Here is a 22,093-nt window from a genome sequence, read left to right on the forward strand (position 1 = left end):
GGAAAGAGAGGAAGAGGAGGATAGCGAGGAAGGCCTCTTCCTGTAGTGCAGCTGGCTTGGGTTAGTTTAGGCTGTTAGTTCAGACTCCATCAGGTCTAGTGGAGGGTTTAACCGCTCCCCAAACAAGCTAAGAATGCCAGTAGCCCCTAAAGCTGTCCTCTGCCTGTGACCCGTGTCCCCTGCAGTGTGTGAACATCTATCAAGTGTATACAGGGAAGGGAAAAATCTGTCTGAGAATGTGTCCTTAGCGAGGGGAGGATTACGCTTTGTGGTATATACTGTAGGAGACTATCAGGGGGAAAAAAAAGTCACTGTTTAGACGCAGACACGTACGCGTATGAATGCACGCCCCCCAACCGTACAGGGGCTGTTATCGGAGGCCAGTGGGCCATGCAAGAGCAGTCACTAACACAGAGACATCTGAACAAGAACAGACCTGCTGAGGTACAAAACACTTCCTGGTGACTGCTGAAGAAACATTCCATCTCAAGACTTCTTTTAAAAATGTAAAACTCTTTGAAATGCGTGTTGTAAAGTTTGTTTTATATTTATAACAAAATACTTATACCGTTTTAAAAAGGAGTTTTGTTTTAATGAAAGAACATTTCAGATGGTATATTAAAAAACATACCTTACAACTTGAAAAAATTTGTACACTGTTTTCCAAACGAAGATTTGTCCAAATATATCTTTACTTTTACAAATCATATGAATAGTGTTTACTGAAAATAGGCTTTTATACCACTTGCACAGTCAAAATATTTGCATAGCTACGCTTTACAAATAATTTGCATTTCAGTTTAACGGCAGGCTTACCTTACTGAGATGAAACTCCAGTCGTCTCATAAATCTCTCAATTACTTTCACTTGCTGAGAGAACACAGAACAACATTTATAATGTTTCAAATCTCAACAAGAGTCATCAACATTTCAACAATATGAAATAAGAGTTGATGGCGCCACGCTTTTGTGGGTACGGTCTCTAAACCAAAACCAAAGCAGATGAAAATAAAGCAGCACTCACCTTGTCAAGTTCATACAAAAAGCCCTACAAAAGAACAGAAATATTACAAATCAAACATTAACGTCAAAAAGATGAAGTGCACAGATTTGAATGAACTGTGGAAACAGTTTGAAATTGCCAAGGTGTCTTCAGATTTGTTAAATAAACCTACATACGGTCATCTGACGAGATTGCATGAGTGTTTTATTTAACTCTAAAACATGAAATGTGGAGTTATCTGCTTTTACCAAAAATGATTTTTGGGCTTATCTGCTTTTAAAAATTTTTTTTAAACAAACAGAGGTAATACAACGTCAAAGTGGTTTATGAGGACACTGCCAATGTCCCTTTAAAGTAAAGGGCTTAAAAACATACTAAATGGTGTTTTTTTTTTTTTATCTAAAAATGCACAAAGTTTCCTGTAAGGTGTAGATTTGGTGTAGTGTAGGGAAATGGCACATACAGTTTGTACAGTATAAAAACCATTAGGCTTATGGAGAGTCCTCATAAACCACAAATATCAACATGTGTGTGTGTGTGTGTTTGACTTTACCAAGCGAGAATTTCTCTTAGACTCCTTCATTTGTCTGTTTAGGCTGTCCAGCTCCATCTGATGGACCTGCAGGTAGGATCTGTGGAAGTACGTACGTCAGCTAACAGTATCTGTGCCACTGTCAAACAATGCATTGTGCAAGCATTATCGTGTTTTATAATAGCTCTCTGTGTGAGCAACTGATAACACACTGTATTACGCATCTAAATTAACTGCAGTGGTAAATACGCAAATGTACAGTGCGTGTATTTCTTTACATACTGCAATCCTCTTTTCAGGGCCTCGTACACCTCGTCCAGTCTCTCAGGCTGGGGCACCTTTGGGGGAGGAGATTTAGTGGAAAGCGTGAACATCCTGCTTGCTCTGGAAGGAGTCTTCCTTACACTTGCCGGGGTGCTGAACACAGAAAGGTGTCTAGGACACATAAGAGGTACATAAAACATAAGTATACATTTATCATTTTTGAGGTCAATTAAACACTTTCAACTACAGCAGTGTGTTTTTTTAAATCTTTTTTTTATTTTTAAACACAAACTAACTTGTCCCGGTCCTATATATATTTTTATTAGGGGTGCAACAGATTGTAGATGATGTGTGATCTGTACAGATCAGTCTCCACAGTTCAGCACGCACGTGATTCACGGATTAACCGTAAAGGTCAACCATTAATCTGTATTTAACTTATGCAGTAAGTGTTATTTTACACTTAATTGTTACATTTCTTCAACTGAATACTACCATCACTGTCTTTATATAGCTTATAATTTTATGCTGTTCATCTATGCTTGTAATTTATGCAGTTATTCATGTTCTAGTACTGACTTCTGTAGTTAAGCGTGTAGTTTCTCCTGGGGTATAGAAATCTTTAAAGTAAGCATTTTTTTGTAATAAATGAAAAGCAAACTTTTTTTTGATGATGTGAAAAATAATCTGATCCGTGACTTAAAATTCATAGTATCATCTGAACCATGAGTATTGTTAGCCGCTGCAACAATAATACACACACACACACATTACATTTTTAAGAATATTTTAATATAAAACAATTAAGAATATTCATTCAAATAATAAAAGTTATTTCTTATTTTGCCTTATGTTACCTTACTTTGTCATAATTAACTATAATGTTGAAAACATCACAGGAAACCAAACATTTGAGTCTGTAGGGCATAAAGTTGACAAAAGACTTCGTGACAATGCAGAAAAAGACCTGTAAGGCAGGTGTCATTCCCATTAACTTTGGACCATTGGACTTAAATGCTCTCATTATTCTTCTGAGCCCTGAACTGCAAGTAATGATTTCAATTACAATAGGATCTGTTTTTTGACCAACAGAAGACAAGGGGTTAGCAGGATGAATGCAAAAAGTATTATAGTTAGCCAGAGAAACAATCTCTTATCTAAATCAATAGCGCTTTAGAACAACACTCATGCTGATCGATTCAACACTCGTGCTGATCTGCAAATACTCTTCCAAGATGTTCATTAAAAAATGGAAGAGAAACGCTGATGCGTCTTGACACAATTGCCTCCAATGAAGGTGTATGAGGATAAAGCAAAAATAGCGAAGGATATTTCAAGTAAATAAAATGGTAAAAGCAAGGAACAGTTACAAAAGGAACACAGAAAGAAGGGGAATAACAGGGAAATCAGTTATTTAACCAATGTTATTCTTTGTTTTATATTTTTAACCCATATTCATGTGTCGACCCTCCTCCTGTTCATATTTTCAGAATCTCTTTTTCGTTGTTCCTGTTGTCCTGATAGTGGCCTTCTTTAATCTTTCATGCTTTCTCTGTCTCTGCTCTATTTCAACAGCAGGGGTTTGAAGAGAGCTCGACATGCTTTTGAATCTAACTACATCAACCACAAGAGCCAGCGCTCAAGAGCCACTCTGCCCCTCTAAAAAATTAACATGATGCCAAATACTTTAAAACACAGCACATCTACACTTGTACAAAACAACACTTATTTATTCAACAGATAAAAAAAAAAAAAGAAAAAATGATTCAACCGAGTCTGTGTGGAGTGTACAGAATCCACTGGCTACCAATTTTATTGAATTTTTCATTAAAACCTGTACCCCGTTTTGTTTATAGCCAGTGATAAACGTTCACGCTTTCCTGCTGCTTTCAGCTATTAGGAAATGTATTCTGGCTACACAGGACATCCTGTCATGTGTGACTTCCCTTGAAAGACGTTTAATGGTCATAATTGAAAACTGTATTTGCTCCAAGTTCACCTTTTGTGTTTTGGGCTAGAGTAACAGACATTAAAATCAATACCATCACCCATAATGCATGCTTGAGACCATTGCTTCTGTTGTTGGTTGTTTGATGGTTATATATGGTAACACTGACCTGTAAGATTTATCGTAGGAGTTGACTCCGGCGAAGGACTGGCTCCTAGTGATGGATCTGGTGATGACCCTCCGCGTGGGGCGCACAGAAAGGGACATGGTGGACACAGCTTTGGAGGGACTCCCTGCAGAGAAACAGGAATACTACATGAGATCAAAGTTGGGTGCAAAGACATAAAATCTACTGCTAAATCAGTCACCCGCATAAAGCAGAACAGCGTTTCTAAATTAGTCTTTTCCAGAGGAGCCGTCTTTGCATTTGCATCTTAAATGCAATTGTTTAAGATTTAGGCAATAAAATCCCATTATAAGACTGCAGTGCTCCTCAGGCCATGAACGAATCAATGAATTATTTAATATTTTTTAACAGAGGATATTGCGGTTCTCTAAGGATAAGCCCTCTGACCACTCAAGATTTTTTGATTCATTTTAACTGTATTGCCAGGAAACAATATTAGACCTAATAACTGTGTTTACATCGAGTCTTTGAAAAGAAAATACCTGACTAATCTGAGTTTCGCAATTCTTTTCTTGTGTACCTTTCATAGTACTTCTCAAACTATGCGTGAAACACAATGAAAAGACACTCAGTCTTGCAACTAAAAAGAACAAAAAGAAGTGAGGTTTCACATGAAACGCTCGCCTCTATAGCAAATGCAAAAGGAGGTAATCAGAAAACTAAATCCACAGAGTCCTTCATGTGTCATCATTTATTCATTTCTCTGCCTTTCCAAATTTGTATGACTTTCTTTCTTTTCTCCATGTAACAAAAACAGATGATGTTTTGAAAAATGCATGTTTTTTGCAAACCAATTTACAGTTTCCATTGACATTCATTATATTTTTGATTGCCAACATTCTTCAAAATGTTGATTACCAACGTAAGAAAGAAAAAAATAAAACAATAAAAGTTTTGAAGAATGTTGGTAATTTTCATTGTTTGGAATGGCATGACGGTAAGCAAATTATGTTTCATTTCGCATATCTGTTGCTTTTAAACTCAACAAGAAAAGGCATTATGAGATAAAGTATTTCGGAGTAAAAAAAAAATACTCAAGAGGGAGAAAACATGATTTTATCCACAAGGAAATGACTGGATCATGAAAAGCAGCATAGTTAGATAATGTTTGAGATGGGAAAGTATGATAAACAGGAGTTCTTGGTGACATCACCTAAGAAGCAAAGTTTTTTCCAGAGACGATTTTCTTATCAAAGAACTGTTCAATAAGTCTAAAAAATGTGTTTATGGATAACTTTTGGTTGATATTAGCTTTAATGACTTTTGTCCATGTAATGAGTTCCACAGAACAAAGTCATAAGGGTTGGAACAACATGAGGGTGAGGTAAATGATGGCAGAATGCCCATTTTTGGGTGGACTATCCCTTTAAAGTTTAAAATCGACCACTAATGACGATCAGTTATGATATCTTAATATTAATCCAGACAGAAATGGTTTATGGGAAATATAAATCTAAACAAAGCATTTGCATTGACGTCACTTTCCAATGTTTCCTGATATTTATATGTGCCTTATTTCACAACAAGGAAATACCCAAAGCAAATGTGTATCATATTGTCCAGCTCAAAAATGTAGGCCTACATAGTTTTTGTTAATGTTTATTTAAAAACAGCATCTAGTTCTACAGACCATAAGATTAATGAGTTGCAATATATAGCCTAGGGAATAATTGATCAATGTTAACGAATGTTGCAATTCAGTTTTTTTGCCATTTTGCCATGTGCATAGCCTCTATAGTAACATTTCTATATAGCCTAATAATAATTAATTTATTTGAATAAGTTCAACCCCTTTTTGCTTAACTTTGATTCCCTGGCTCATTTGCATTACCACTTTAATTTGGTTATGGCTACACATGCTATTTCACACTGGAAAACAAAGAGAAAGTGAAAATAATCATACTCTTAAGCACAGATAAACAGTTTCTAGATTAGCCATTCACGGATTTCCTTGAATATAATCAGTAAGGTCTCTTATCAATGACCCCGTCATGAGCTATCAGACATCACCGCCATTAAAACACCCCGTGGACACAACGTGGGAGGACAGAGCAGTCAAGATTACACTTAACACCACACCAATCACTGTGGATCTTAGCCAGGACAGGAACCAAACGGTCCCACTCAGCCCACAGCTGAACAAGAAGAAACATGATGGTAAAGACACTTCGGCAAGAGATACACCTACATAGATTAACAAAGGCTAACAAACGACTCATGCTAATCAGAGTCAAAAGTCTGAAGTTATCAGCTCAGCGGAAAGTCGGTAGCAAGTTACATGAACACGGAACAAAACTTTAATGTGACTACATATCCCACACAAAACAAGAGTATTATGTAACCGCAGCAGTTTCCCCATTGCTCTGTGAGGGCAAGTTGAATGCAGCAAGTTTTGTTTTAAACTGAATTAAGATTTAATCTTTCCAGAGAAGAGCAAGGGGAGGGAAAGCTCTGAGGTGTGAGCCAGAATAACTGAGCACATGAAATCATTTAAGCTGCGACACCAGCACAAGTGCGTTTTAGTCACCACAATGACCTTGACTTGGATAGCCAGCGTTTAAGATTTAGTCAACAAGGATGGGCAGTGCCTTGGATGCAGCAACGCATCGCTGCATTAAGGAAGGAAACCAGAGACTCAAGTCGAGGACAAGGAACAAACCCAAGCACTTTATGAAGATCTTTGGCTAATTCTGCACTACTGAGAGGACCCTAAAGGCCACCTGTGACTCTCTGAACTGACTAAAGTATTTCAGCTATGTGAAATTCATTCAGAGGCCAACAGAGTTGCTGAAGGGAGAATTCTTTGCTCTGTGTCCGGCAAGAGTGCATCACGGCTGGGGTGCAGAGCAGGACATGTTCTGCCCTCCAGCTGAAAACCTACACTGAGAGGAAAAAACTTCAGATTGTCTTACTTGGAAAAGCATTAAGGACTGGATTCAGGACAGGTTTTGCTCTTTGATAAAACTGAATGCAACAGCATAGTTTTAATAAGTTTTTTTAATTCTCTGAATTACAATGTTAAATGCTTAATGAAGTAAATGATCAATGCAACTGAACCAACTATAACAGACAGGTTTTCTGAGAAAAGGATGTAAATATTTCAAAAGCATTTCAGATTTTAATTATTCAAGGATTCTTTGTTTGTCTTGTGATTAGTGAAGAGTGTAAACACTGCAAAGTCTGTTGATGCTGATGGAAAATAAAAACCTCTGTGCTTCCCAGTGTGGAGGAGGGGAAACAGTTCAACACTGAAGGAAGTGGAATTTTTTCATTTCCCGCAGGATACTCCACCGTCTGATGGAGAGACGGCAGAAAAATAACATCTGCAGCTAACTATTCCTACGATAGTCCCTACATTTCTTGATTTCTTCTAAATTTCTATACTTCTCTTGCTCTAACACAATCCATTTACAATGAGTGGGGGAAAAAAACAACACTAAATTATACAAAATGCATCCTGGTTGGAGGAAATACATCTAAATGGTACTATATTGGTTATAGAGACAAATAGACAATATCATTTCTCTTTATAAGTCAATATTAGATATTTAATTGCAAAATGTGCAATTTTGGATTTTTATCTTTAAACTACCTTAGCCATCTACTCAATTAAAGTTTTTAAAACACACACATTAAATAACACTCCTCCCCGCAACTTAATAATACTGTTAAATGTAATCTTTAGCAATCAAATTTTCATGTCTTATATAATTATATATACACATTATATAATTTTGTACTGACCATTGTATCGTTTAATTTAAAATTATTTGTTTTACTTTTTGGTAAAACAATTATTTTCAATGATTTTTAATAAAAAACTAAATATACAAATATGTATTATGACAAAAATAATAATATCAGTTCATCAACCAAAAAAAAAAAAAAAAAAGAAAAGCTTACTGGTATTGGACAGAATTGCCAACAGTTACATTGACAAAAACACTCAATGCTTGCCAGTTACAGTGACTCCACAAAAAGCTAACATGTAAAAAAAAATATACATCTACAAACAATCCAATTCAATCAACAGCATCTGAATGAACATCAGTAGTTAAGAAGAAATGATTTCCCTAAACAAACCTCATAAACACAAACACACCTTCTGGAGAGCCCTTTTCCTCCTTGTTGTCACCAGGTAAACAAGGCAAGTGACACATTCCTCCTCTTCACCATGACTTTCGTGGGAATGAAATGTCTACTACATTTTGTTCATACACCGGAAACCTTCATGAAGAACAAATAAACACTATCAAAGCCTCATCCTTCCAATTGTTGCTCCGTGCCAGGTTCCCACCTGTCCAAAAGCAGCCAAAGCCGCCAATTATGAAATATTTGGATACTCCAACTGCACGTCAACTGTTTTCACAATAATCAAAGCTGGTCAGGCTCTTCTGAAGCATGTGGGTCAGTATTGTTCTGGTGGTCTGGCTTTGCTCCAGGACTATTCTAGAACAACAAAGCACCTGGGGGCCTCCCCGCCCCTGATCTGATACAAACCAACTGGAATCCAACCATTAGACACTCTGTCAACCAACCCAAATTATTGTGATGATTTACCAGGCTACATTTTATCAATGCATACTGTTCTTTAAGCTCTACGGTTTTCGAGCTCCATCCACACATTGTGAGCGGTTGGGGTGAGCACCTGTGAAATAAAAGCAAGCTTGCCGGTGCTTTCTCCCTGAGAGAGTCGTGATGATAGCACATTCATTATGCTGGAGCCGGCAGCCTCTGTGTCTCGAACACATTCCATTCATATCAGAGACTACCAGGGCCTGGTGTCTGTCAAACAAACACTAGTAGGGTTCACATTCAGGGGAGGAAACCTAAAGTTGTGTCCAAAAAAAAAATTCTGGGAACAAGCAAAGAGCGTCGGATGGTTCCCAAAACATCACAATGTGATATCTAGGGTCAATCCTGCAACTCTTTGATCCCACTTGACAGTCTGCCCCTATAAAATGACCTCCACTTCGAGAAAAACTAAATAAAATGGTGTAAATTATTCATACAATAATATAACAATACTCAATAGGTCTATATTAGCTAATGTTTCATAGTGATGCACCAAAACGAATGTAGTATGTGACCCCTAGAACACAACTTAATTGTCATTTTTACATTTTTCAAAATTGAGATTTAAACATCTGAAAATAAATAAAGTTTTCCATTGATGTATGGTTTGGTAGAATAGGACAATATTTGGCCAAGATAAAACTATTTGAAAATATAGAATGGTGCAAAAAATAAATAAATAAATAAAAACTAATTGTTAGCAATGCATATTACTAACATAAGGTTTTGATGTATGTATGGTAGGATATCTTCATATCTTCTTTACTTAATATCTGGTTTAATTTTTTTTGATGGTCCCTTTAATGCATTCTGTTGGCTAAGTAAAATTGCACCTACCTTTGTATTAGTAGATTGGTAGGGTTAGGGTTATATTAAGTTGACATGTACTTAAAAAGTTTCTTATAGTCAGTAGAGTGTTAGCAAATATGAAGCAGACAACTAATTATCTAATAAGAGTTTTTGGCATTTAGTTGCAATATTACTTAATGTCTTTAGAATGTTCACAAGGGGCCATCAAAATGAAGTGTTACTTAATGTCCTAATTATTTTTGGCATGAAAGGAAAATCTTTAATTTTGGCTATTGCTACAAATATACCCCATAAGATTGGTTTTGCATTCCAGGGTCACATATAGACTGTATGTTTAAAAAAAGTAAACATACTAAGTTGTTCCACTGATCTTTCTGCAGTTGAACCTCTGATTACATGAGACATGATGTTTTAAAATACATTTTCTTTAAGATACATGATATTTTTCTTCATGTTTATTTCATGATGTAGCTAGTACAGGAATTGATTTGTTCACATCTTATTAATGTGCAGCAAAATGTAGATTTTTGTTGTAAAACAGAACTGACAGAATTTGAAAGCTCACACCTGGTTTCATATTAATAGTAAAATACACTAAGCTTATCTTGGTTTAACTAAAGATTATTCAAAACCAATATATCTATATTGTCCACTATGCTTTCTATTTTGGACGAAATCTAAAATAAATTTTTAGTAAAAAATTTTCAGTTGCCAAAATGTCGGTGAACCACTAGTCGATACTGGTTTAATTAGGTCTAATTAGCATTAGCGATCTAATGTTTTACATAACAATAAATACACTTTCCAGCCAATAAATACATTTAATATATAAAAATATATTATTTATATTTTAAAATATTATTATCTGAATTGTGTTTGCCGGATTGATATATTGGATGGTTTATCATTATCATCAACTAAATATTTGTAAATGAAACACTGCTGTGGAAATCTTTCTTCAATACCAGGATATGACAACAAGCACCTTGAGAGTTAATAATAGTCATGTGGCTTTTTGAAATCCCTTAGCTCTTAACATTAGCCCCACATGGTGTATCCTTCCTTCCATTCTCTGAGCGAAGGCCTGAAACAAGAAACTGGCTCTGTTTCCCTCTTCCTCCCTCTCCAAATGCAAATCTTTGGATTAGCTCAAAAGTTAAGAGATATCATTAGTAATAAGCCATTTCTTTCAACAGTTCTCTGCAACACTTGGCCAGGCCTGAGCCTCTGGAAATGTGAGGATCATCTCAATGAGTTTTTACAGCTTTTGCTTTAGCAGACCTTAAGTAAACCAGAGGTATAGTCCCAGAGGATCAGCTAAACTTAAGGACCTCCCTGTGTGTTTCTTTTAGATGACCCCGAGGTGCCAGGCTGAACTGTAGCCTAAAGTAAACACACTTTGAGTGTCCACTCTCTCTCTCTCCGATAAAAGCATCACATGGGAACCCAGTGGGACGTCTGTCCCAGAATGACAATGGTCCCACCACAAATCCCAGAAACATCTGGACAGAAACAGTGCTGGACAATGACGAAAACCACAAATTAACCATCATTCCTCTCAAAACTAACTTGGGCCTGTGTAAACATACACAGCTCCTGATGTGAGGAACTATATCGTGTATCTTTTTAGATTACTTTCACTTCACTATAGCTGACCACAGAACTGAGAAGATAATGTACAAAATGTCAAACCACTTTACATAAATTTCATGTTTTGAGAAAAAGACTCTTTTAGGAAACAACTTTAAGTGTCAAATTATCACTTGTGTGCTTTAGCTATGGCTGCCAGTGTCCTTGGCGAGTCAAAACAAAATTTAGCCAAGCCACTGTTGGTGATTTTCAACTTTAAGAAAAGAAAACCTTCCTGCTTCATTCTACAATAAAAACAGAGAAAATTCATTCAATAAACATTTAAATTATTCCATTCACAACTGTACACACACCCATACCTCAACACCCTTCATAACAGGAACACCAACATTCAAGTTGTAACTCATCAACAACAAAACTGTTCAGAAATGTCAGAGTACCTCCATATCCACTGTACATGTTGCAATGTCGACTTCTGATGAATGCTGAAAAAAAACAAGAAGTATTCCAAGAAGTTTTTTCTTAAGACTCTTCAAAGCAAATGAGTAGTAGAAAGAACAATCACAGTTCCAGCTGTGGTGATCTTCATCCTCTACTCATACTCTCACAGCACTGGCAGAAAGAGAAAGAAAGAGAGAAGCTGCCAGGAAATGGGAAGGCCGTCGCCCTCTACACAGCCCACTCCTCCCCCTCGTTCTGTTTCCCGTTCACTTCCCTGTCTGACATCACGCTCTTCCTGCCTCTCCCTTTTCCAGCACTTTGTTTCTTAATGACAAACACCCAGCGCACACTCACTCCAAAAGTTTCCAGCTTCCAAACTGTTAATAACGAATCTAACCCTGTTATATTTACACGGTGTGGTCACTGTACATGAATAGCATGAAACAATGACTTGAACAGTGGTGGATCATCTTTCAAAAGATGTCAAGCTTGATGTAGCCTCAGGTTACGCTCAAGTAAAACTTACATTTTTCATAAAATTCAGAAATTTGATTTTAATAGGTCGATTTTTCAAAATAAATTTTGAAATTTTCAAGATTTACTGGTCTGAACTCCAAGACTCTTATCAGTGTTCAGTCACAGATTCTGGGTAATTCCCACTTTCCTGAATCATGCTCCATGCGGTAAATGTGATCACTATCTACTAAGCATCAAAGATAACACTGTGTGGAAACTTCAAGTCGGTCAAATCAGTGTGGTCGCTATAACATGTTCAATTTCTACACAATTACTATTTAAAATTAAATTACCCATTAAAATTACCCTCCCCTTCAAAGTTTAAAGACTGTTCAATTAAAGATAGACACAGTAGCTAAGAACATGAATATTTATTAATTAAAAGTGTTTTAGGGATGTAATGATTACCGACGATAAGTCATGATAGTATTCCACAACGTTTGTTTTACTGTTTCATGAGTATCATTAAAAGCCGCATTCGATTACTGTGATTTGAACAACTCAGGATAAGTAGATTCGTTCTATGTACAAACATGGCTGAAAGCTGGGAGGATTTAAAAGAGTACCAAGGGAATTATTCACATGAATATATGAATGAAATCATTTTATGAATGTACCTCAGAAGGTTCTGAACGTCTTCAGAAAAGATTTCATGGCCCTTTGTTTTCATCTTCGCTCTATAAAATACCTAATAAATATAGTAAGCTTAATCTGTTATGCTTAATTCTTTTTGCGTAATATTACGATTAATCTGTTATTACTGCTTTGTTCATAGAGGTCTAATTCTGATGTTCCATAAGTGCCACCTGCTGACAGAGAATGAATTTTTGTCTGGCAAAAAAAAACTGAACGAATTTGCTGTACATTTGCAACTTTTTACATCCAGACTTACCTTAAAGTGGATTTGCTTAATCCATGTAGGCCGTCAAATATTTAATAACATAAATATGTGAATCACAGTAACTGGTCTTCTATAAAACATGCTCAAATGTATTAGACTTGGCCTGTATCCTTAACATAAAGATATAGGCTAAGCTGAATTTCAGTTTTAGTTTCTTCTTAATAAGTGATGACAGCAACACAGCTCATGAAAGAACAGAGATGACGAACAGCATATACGGCAAACACAACATATTATTATATGGCTGAAATGACAAAATCAAAACAAACATGTCTGTGATGTTCGAATGAGAATATGAGTGAGGGGAAATGCTCGAGACAGGCAGCTTGCATGACAGGTTTTTGTGAAGTAAACCTAGACATTATAGTTTCCTCAATACACTCCTAGTAAACCGTTTACCTCAAATTCTTCTGATCGTTGCCATCGGTTTTCATATATCTTTAACTGTCGTTTATATACATCACTAAAGGTGAAGGAGCAGTTGAATATTAAATCGCTGTGGTTCTATAGACGTCGCTGTGGCGATTAGCAGCCTGTCACAAGCTGTCAAAAAGTTCTGTCAGCAGAACACCAGACGCCCGTCTAGAGGTCATATCACTCACTCAGCAGTAACAGAAAAGCTGCTATAAAGTTGTCACAATGCTTGTCTGTTTGAATATCTGTCTGTGTTTGAATATTTGTCAAACGATTAGATCACGCAAGGTCAGAAATAAAGAGACACACACACATCAATGTTGAGTGCAAACACACGAAAACAAAAAACACTATATATATATATATATATATATATATATATATATATATATATATATATATATATATATATATATATATATATATATATTGCAATAATTACCACTGAGAGTATTAAGCTTACAATAGTTTCAGCAGGCATTACAATGTGTGAATTGATGCAACCATTAGTTTAATATTAAAATGTTTTAGTAAAAACACATGAAGGTTAACACTAGGAATGTGCTGAATATTTAGCCCCTGAAATTTCAATTCAATCAAAATAGAATAACCGAAAAGACAGAATCAATTATACCGAATAATAACGTGATGTGATTAAATACAGGCGCGCACATTGCTGGAAACATGTCGTAAAAGCATTAAAAAGAGTCGCTACAATGATTACAAGCACTGACAGCAACAGACTGTTTAACACTACATCTAATGTCTCTTAGAAGAGGAAGGGTGGCTGTTGCTGGTTACGGTGTAATGACTGAATTAGCAAAATGGCCTCAAATGATTAGTAAATAAACTGCAGAGCGTTATGTTTTAATTCACACATGGCACGCAGATTGCATCTTCAAACAGCTCTGCACAAGCTTGTGGTGTATCTGCTTGTTAGCCAGGGTTCAAAGTCCAATAGTCAGCTGCTCAGTAACATTTTCATGCATTTTTAAAATAAAATGAGAAAAGGAAGACAATAATAATGATAAAACTCATTACAACAGCTCTATTAACACATTTATTATAATACTCGCACTGTTCAGCACTATTATAATACTGTTCAAATTAGGATCTGTAATATTTTCCAATGTTTTGAAAGAAAGCTCTTATGCAGGAAGGCTGCATTTATTTGACCTATTGACCTGTTTTAGCCCTTTGAAACTCTTAACACATTTTTATGATTCCTTGATGAACATAATTTTCAAAACATCCCCATTTGTTGGAAACGTTCAGCTTTTTTATATTATGAATGCATTTATGTAACATTTGATCAATTCAATGAATTCCTGCTAAATAAAAATTATTTCTTCAAAAAGAAAATCTTACTAATGTTGTATCAATAATATACAACACTTACCTCAATTACCTCAAAGATACTATTGTTCAGCCCACAGTCATCGTGATATACACTAGTAATACTCTCATAGAGAGCTCATATCAGCAAACTGAACCATATCTTAAGGTGACTGATTATTTATTTTCTCACGCAATTTGTTTATACGCATATCACGTTGTGGATAAGGAGAGACTGAATGGGGGTTATCTGTGCACCACAACATGACATCACTATAGTGATACTCCATCTGTTATGGTGACGCCAGGGCAATAGACGGTAGGAAGATCACATGAGGGAACAGATCATGTGCAATCTGACTATACTAGCTGATCATTTCAGGATGTACCATTAACTGCACACTTAGATTGTGAAAAAGCAAATCAAACCATATCGTCTAAGAACAGATGATAATTCAACTCTAATCACGAGACGAAACTTACTTTCTAACTTTCCATAAGCTTTATTTTTCAGAGCTTTATGATTTGTGAAAAAACTATTTTATTTTATTCACATCATTGTTTAATCTTTACTTAAAGTGCGATTTCAACCAATAGATTGTTTTTTTATTATTATTATCCTCTAGTGTGAAATCACAAAAAGAAAGAAATAATTTTTACATTTTAATATCTTTATCAATATTTAGGCAAAAAGCCAAAAACGCTGGAATTCCTTTAAAGCGGTTATGCTAGTTAGTTATAGTATTTGCATACAGCTAGTGGATTCTATCAAACGACTAAAGGCATTGTGGCTTATTATAAGCACCTCACCATAAGGTAATGCCAGATGTAGAGGCTACACAGTCATGTCCAAAAGGTGCTTATGATGATCCTACAACGAGTCACAAAAAGAGACATCTGGACCAACACACATGAACACCAGGTGGAATATCACGCTCTCCCCACACACACACACACACACACACACACACACACACACACAGACAGACTGCAGTGAGTTTCAGGATACCTAATGAGATTTAAAAATGACTGGTCTGTTTTTTCTGATCTAGACAATAACTAAACAGGATTATGAGAGTCAAAATTCTGAAATTAATTTGTCATCACTTGGTCTGACAGCCATCTCCTAACAACCTCTCTTCTTCAGCAACTGATTAGCAGTCAGCCAATAAGACGTTCATTTCCTCCAGTGCCTGCCTTTAGACCGATAACAAGCAAAAGAGGATGTGAGGGGGGGCAGAGGATAAATATAATGCTTTATTTATTGGCTATTCGAGGAGTTGTTGTGGTTTGCAGTGGAGGCGTTCTGTTGTTCCACTGACTCTGCACTCTGAGCAAGAGAGTTATCGCTTCTGCTGACTTCTCTGCTGATGGCTTTACATCCGCATGCAAAAAAAAAAAATCCATACTGCCACTGCCTGACAACTTGTACTTCTAAACAATAAAACTTAGGATAAAGAAAAAGGCTTTAAGAAAGTTTGCACAAATGCAAAAAAAAGAAGAAATGTTATAAAAAAAAAACTGCTAGTAAATTTGACAAATAATAGTGGTTATCGTCTAATATGTTCCGTTTTGTTTTTTTTGATTCATAAGGACTGAATATAACCATAGGTATTCATTTTGTATTGCCTGTATATGTTTTTTCTGCCAGTAGCCACTGATTTTTATTTTACAAATCACCAAGGATCGGTTTCAGCTAAAAATATGTTTTACTGAAGGACGAAAGTCACCTAGTATTGCAATTAACTAAAATGGAGGCCATAACAATAATGGAAATCACATAATTTGGTCGAAATCAAACTTATTTTGCGGAAAAAATCCCCAAAAGCAACTTCATTAAGACTTGCAATGAACTATTCCTTTGTGTGCAATGCGAAGTTTATTAAAATCTTATAGCAAAACACTGAAACAAAACTTTCAATGAAAAATCTTTTTTTTAACAACATAGTCATCTGTATAGTCATTCAACCTAATCAGATTTGATAGTCATCGTTTAAACTGGTCGTTTTAAAAGAAGCCTGTATACTGTCTCCACACATGACTGAACTTTCATGACCTTTAATGAAGCAAATCTTACTAGGCATGTTTATAAAAAAAAAAAGTTCCCACATTATGCATAACCCTTTTCCCACATCATGCTGGTAGTGACACAAATCAAATCAAATCCTCAGACGCAAGAATGCTTCGGCAAGTCCTAGCAAGCTAACACACATCTTAAATAGACCATCTCCACTTTCATATGATCTACGGTTAATGAAAGTATTGGGCTGTGTCTAGCTGTCAGGGTACAGGCAAGGTCCTGGACCCTCATGAATCTAAGATTTTCTGTTTAATCCCCAGCTGGACGTTAAGAGGCTTATGGCTCAATCTACAGTGTAGAAGTATAATCAGTCAATATATTACACAGTGCTGTAGTAAAGACAATATACTAGAAAATGTCCTCACAGTCCGTAACAAAAAACTGAAATAATCCTGGTTACAATGCAATGCACCTCAACAATCTCTATTACACTTCAGCCTAAAAATACAAACAGCATGTTTTTGTAAATATTATATATCATAAATAATCATTTAAAAACTAAACTTACATTTTATGTTTTAGGTAAGATTATTTAGCTTACTATAATTTTATATACATTTTATTTAAATAATTATTTATTTATTTTTACACACAACTACATATACATCCACATTTATACATGTTTGTATAAATACGTAAATATTTGTAGACACATGCATGTATGTATTTAAAAGAAATATGTTATGTTTATATATCAAATATATTTCTATATAATATAGAATATGTTTCTAAATATACACTTTATGTGAGAGTCTTTATACATAATAAATATAGTGGATCAAGTTCATTAAAGTTATTTTAAGACAAGAAAGCATTTTGGTATTAGGTTAACTTTGATGAAAGGTTTTGATCTTTAAATGTTGACTACTGTATGCAAACTGTATATGCATTAAGCAAAAATATTTCATGTCACTGTCATTCAATTTACATCACACAAACCTAATAATTACACAAGTATTATTAGGAATGTTTGACACGATCTACAGGAAGTATGGCATAGTCACGCTTGACGTGTCTCGTCAATAACAAGACATGTCAACGTCTCATGTTAGCGTATTATTTCCTCAAACCTCAGTGGATGTCTGCTTGTGAATGTAATTCCAAAAACAAATGTCATGCGTGTTGGCAGTGCAATAATGCACCTGCAGCATTCCGTCCGAAATCGTTTGGATGCGGATATTTAAAACATGACAGTATATGGCTCTGCAGATCATGTGCTGTCATGATCTCAGCAAAGAAAACACTTTATTAACTATTCAAAGACCACTGATATTTATGTAGACTAACATTTCTGTCCTGTCCTATCCTATCCTATCACTCCCATTATGAGCTGTAATAAGAGAATATGAAAATAATGCTTCAAGTCTCTGATCTTCTCCCAAGATTTCATAGTTTAAAATAGCTTATGATCTATATGTGCGAGTGTGGGTGTAGACCAAACAAAAAAAAAAAAGGAAAAAAAAAGGAAAAAAAAAAAAAAAAAAAAAAAAAAAAAAAAAAAGGGAAAGGGGTCCTTCCCAGTCTGGTTTCATAAACAAATCAAGGAATCATCCTAAAGCCAAGGGCTCTGGAGAAGGAAAGAGGATCAGACACGAAAACCTCTACTTCCTGTTTGTTTAAACCCTTCAGAGACATAGTTTTCTGCATTCGAGGTCTGGTCAGGTCTAAAGTCCTATCACTGAAAAGAGGAAGATTATTATTCTCTGTGAGCTTTTCTATATCATGAAAGCCGTGTTCATGTGTTGCGCAGATGTACATTTTAATGTGTTTTATTGTGATAACACCCATATCCAGACAAACGATACCATCTTATTAATAACTAAATCTCATGCCCATCTGAAGATGAAGTCACAATGGTCCTCTTTTAATAACTGAACATTGTTTGAATTTCAAAGCAATTCCTATCAGAACATCACCAATACAACTCTATGACACACTGCATATAGCTGTCACTGGATTCAGTATCTTAAAGACCAGCACCAGGAATGTGAAGTTTAATGAACACACACACGTATTTCCCATCATCAGGAGTCCAGCATCTTTAGCCAGTGTAACCTTTCTTAAGGGTTCTGGCGGCACCACTGGGAGAACATCAAGCAGAGTTATTATACATGAAGACACCTTCTTTTACCATATTAGGGACTGGGTAGCAACAAAACTGGTCCATGTTTTTTGTCACCAAAAAGCAATGAAAATATCTAAATGGTTCCAAAACTTTTCGGCAATTAATCCTCTTAAATGTAAAATATCTGGTATGCCTCAATATATTACGTTAATATTTAAACACATTAGCATGTTCACGGCTTTCTGATATTGGCTAATCATGTAAGCAGATAAAATATTTAATATTTTTAGTAAGTGTGTTATTTTGACTTCAAAAGTAGATGCAAACATCTTTCTAGTAAAACTGTCTCAGTCCACATTACACTCACATAGGTATTTTAAAAACCCAACATTAATTAAAATAAACCATCACTATTATTATAACGGTACTAATTATGATCATTAATAGTAGTAGTAAAAATATTATTACAACAAAAATGAAGACAAAATATATTAATGTTGCAAATTACCATTTAGCTGTAAAACAAAAAGAATTATTTGACACTATAAGTTACAATACTCATATTTATATCTTAAATTCTTTACTTTTAAATATTTAAACCCTTGAGTTTTTAAACATCTTTTTTTGGAAGAATAGTGCTTAAGTGCTATAAATGTCTGCCCACAAAAATGCTGAAAATCATGCAAATGGGTACTGTTGCATTCACAAACACACATAGACATGGCATGACATTAAAGAAACCCTGATCTATAGATCTGAAAATCTAATGCGTCAAGCCTGAAGCTAACCGAGGCTGTAATAAATCACTTATCAGTCTCAGATTGTACCATGAGCCGTTCCTTATGTTTACCAGAAAAACTTGACCCAGAACACGAGGTGCTGATTCAGAATATTCTTAAAAGGATTAATGTCTTTTTTGTGCACACAATCACGGTCAATAGGGTCCAAAACAAGAAGGAAGTCACACAGGTTTAAAACAACATGAACAATATACATATGATGACGAATATATTGACACTCATGAGAAGTGCATGGATTTTCAGCTCAGTGCATTCACGGGTATCATGAGCCCATTTGTCAGCACTTGTGTGAGCTTGAGGAAGTTGAGAGTGTCTGTGGCCTTTAGTACAAATATCATTGGTGGTAGCAGGCTAATCACAGACACTCAAGAAGTCACGAGTCGCTGTGGCTTTAGGGTAAAGACAGTCACGGGCTCAGAGAGACGCGTGTGTGTGTGTGGAGGGCATTAGGTTTGTACTGTGTGCTTGTGGCAGACCACACAGCTGTCTCAAAGACTGGATGGTGTAAGCTGATTAACTAAGAGAGCAGACTGGCAAGGTGTAAGTGATCTGTCACAACACACGGCGCTTTCAGGATGGCATCATCCTGAACTAGTCACAGCCTTGACGATCAAACCATACACACTTGTGACAGACTGGAAAACAGAACGAGTCACACTGGGTGGTGATAATCTTGGAAACCTAAACTTAATTGCTGATAGAAAAAGTAGATATTTTTAAAGCCCCATGGTCCAGCGGTCCTGCGCGGCCCTCGTCTACACCCACACTGGGTGGTGTAAACAGAATAATGCTCTTAGTAGCACTGAAACTCCTACAATGACCTCACTGTCACGGAGACTAATGGTCAACTGATATGAGTGACGGATAATGCTGATATGTAGATATCAGTGTGGCTTTGACCGCTAAAATACCAACAAAAACGGACCAAAAAATAAAATATATTTTCTAAAATATTTAAATATTATATCTAAAATAGTATATTTTAAAATAGATCAAATGTTTCAGAATATAAAGTGAAAAATTATTGTAAATCATTTCAATAGTTTTATATTTTAATTCAATATAAAATAAAATAAAAAAATGCTTTAACACTGGTCAATAATGCAAAACTTTATTTATCTCAATTAAAATAATTATTCTTGCCTGTAACAGACATATCAGCTTTATATAATTAATTTGGAGTACCCCACCGCTAGTTTCATCTCCATTCGTCCACCCCAGATTTTATCACAGCACATTCAGCTGCTCTACTGTGTAATGTTTGTGTCTGGAGTGAGGACATTAAAGTTATTCTCGCAAACTTTCAGGTGTCCTGCGTCACAGTTCACGAGTCCCGTGAGTGTGAACGCGCCTTGGGGAGAGAGTGAGTCACCCGTCCAGATGCTCCGTCTCTCCTGCACTGACTCAGTAATAACAGTCCTCTCTCACTGTGTAATGACACACTCCAGAAATACACAGCGTACTATAATACGCAACCTACCTAGGAATTACACAGTATGCTAGGCCAAATACAACTCCACTATGCATTTCTGAAATACACAAAGCCGTGATGCCTACTGTGGATGTTGTTAAATAACACATTGTCATGGCAACCCTATAATGACAGTTAGTTTAAACACATGGTCAAGCCGGGTCGTATTCAGAAAGCCAAGATTATGCTGCCGGTGAATACCACATGAATGGCACAATCATATTGTGAAACATCCAGACGTTGCTCAACATTCCAGCTTTGTGTAACAACTCACCGCACACTCTCAGGTGTGTTTACTTCAATTTGAAGAGTGTTAAGGGAGGCCAAAACTAACAGGTGGCTTATTTAAGTCCTTTATCTGTAGGGAACAAGAACTTGACCTGAAAATGATTTTCCTTGGAATCAGGAAATACTCCAGCAAATTAAACTGATTGTCTTCAGCATATTTGACGTTTTAACTGAGATATTTATTTTATAAATTATATTTATTTTAGCCACAATCTGTTCTAAAACTTGAATAAGAAGCATCGTAGCGCAAACATAATTAGCGTTTTTTTTAGTAAATGAACACTGACAATATTAATTTAAATAAATATTGTTAATATTTAGCAAGCAAGAGTGCACTGAATAAATCTGTTATCCTTCCACACATCAAATAATCCTTAAAAAATGTATCATGGTTTCCACAAAATGATAAAGCAGCACAAACTGTTTTCAACATTGGTAACAATGAGAAATGCATGAGAAAATAAGCATATTAGAATGATCACGTGACACTGAAGACTAGAATAAATAAAAAATATTTTAAAATATAGCAAAAGACAACTGTTATTTAGCAGTCTAAAGAAAGTAATAAATGTATGTGGGGAATTTGCTAAAATGTAATGAACTGACTCATGGAAATAAACTTTTATATTCAAGAGTCAGGACACAGTTTAGTCTATTACTATTTTCACTGAAATTTAAAAGCAGCCAAATGCATAAAAGACATTTTTCAAAATGAAAAATCTTTAAATGGTGGACGTTTGCTTAAATGTTTTTTTTTTATATATATAGCGTGACCATTCCATGAACATTTTAATTGTTTGCATCTGTAGACTGACTCACTGAAACGTTTTATATTCAAGAGTCACGAAAGAAGTTATGAAAGCCCTACTTATA

The 22,093-nt window shown here is 35.6% G+C and overlaps 1 protein-coding gene across 6 annotated transcripts in view; it reads right to left on the reverse strand.

Annotated features, from left to right (window-relative positions):
* ripor1 (RHO family interacting cell polarization regulator 1) overlaps positions 1 to 22,093 on the reverse strand; it is a 57,356-nt gene that overhangs the window by 17,671 nt on the left and 17,592 nt on the right. For 2 of the 6 annotated variants that reach the window (XM_043264445.1, XM_043264442.1), the window contains exons 1-6: positions 11,350 to 11,533; positions 3,917 to 4,040; positions 1,818 to 1,970; positions 1,557 to 1,635; positions 1,025 to 1,048; positions 817 to 870 (exon numbers count right to left, since the gene is read on the reverse strand). In XM_043264445.1, the coding sequence (XP_043120380.1) occupies positions 817 to 870; positions 1,025 to 1,048; positions 1,557 to 1,635; positions 1,818 to 1,970; positions 3,917 to 4,040; positions 11,350 to 11,368 (453 nt within the window). In that variant the 5' untranslated portion in view covers positions 11,369 to 11,533. Of the gene's footprint in view, positions 1 to 816; positions 871 to 1,024; positions 1,049 to 1,556; positions 1,636 to 1,817; positions 1,971 to 3,916; positions 4,041 to 11,349; positions 11,535 to 22,093 lie in introns of those variants that run through there. The other 4 variants (XM_043264444.1, XM_043264443.1, XM_043264441.1 and 1 more) reach the window with 3 other exon arrangements.

The sequence above is a fragment of the Puntigrus tetrazona genome, chromosome 18 (genome assembly GCF_018831695.1).
Source record: "Puntigrus tetrazona isolate hp1 chromosome 18, ASM1883169v1, whole genome shotgun sequence".
Lineage (NCBI taxonomy): Eukaryota > Metazoa > Chordata > Actinopteri > Cypriniformes > Cyprinidae > Puntigrus > Puntigrus tetrazona.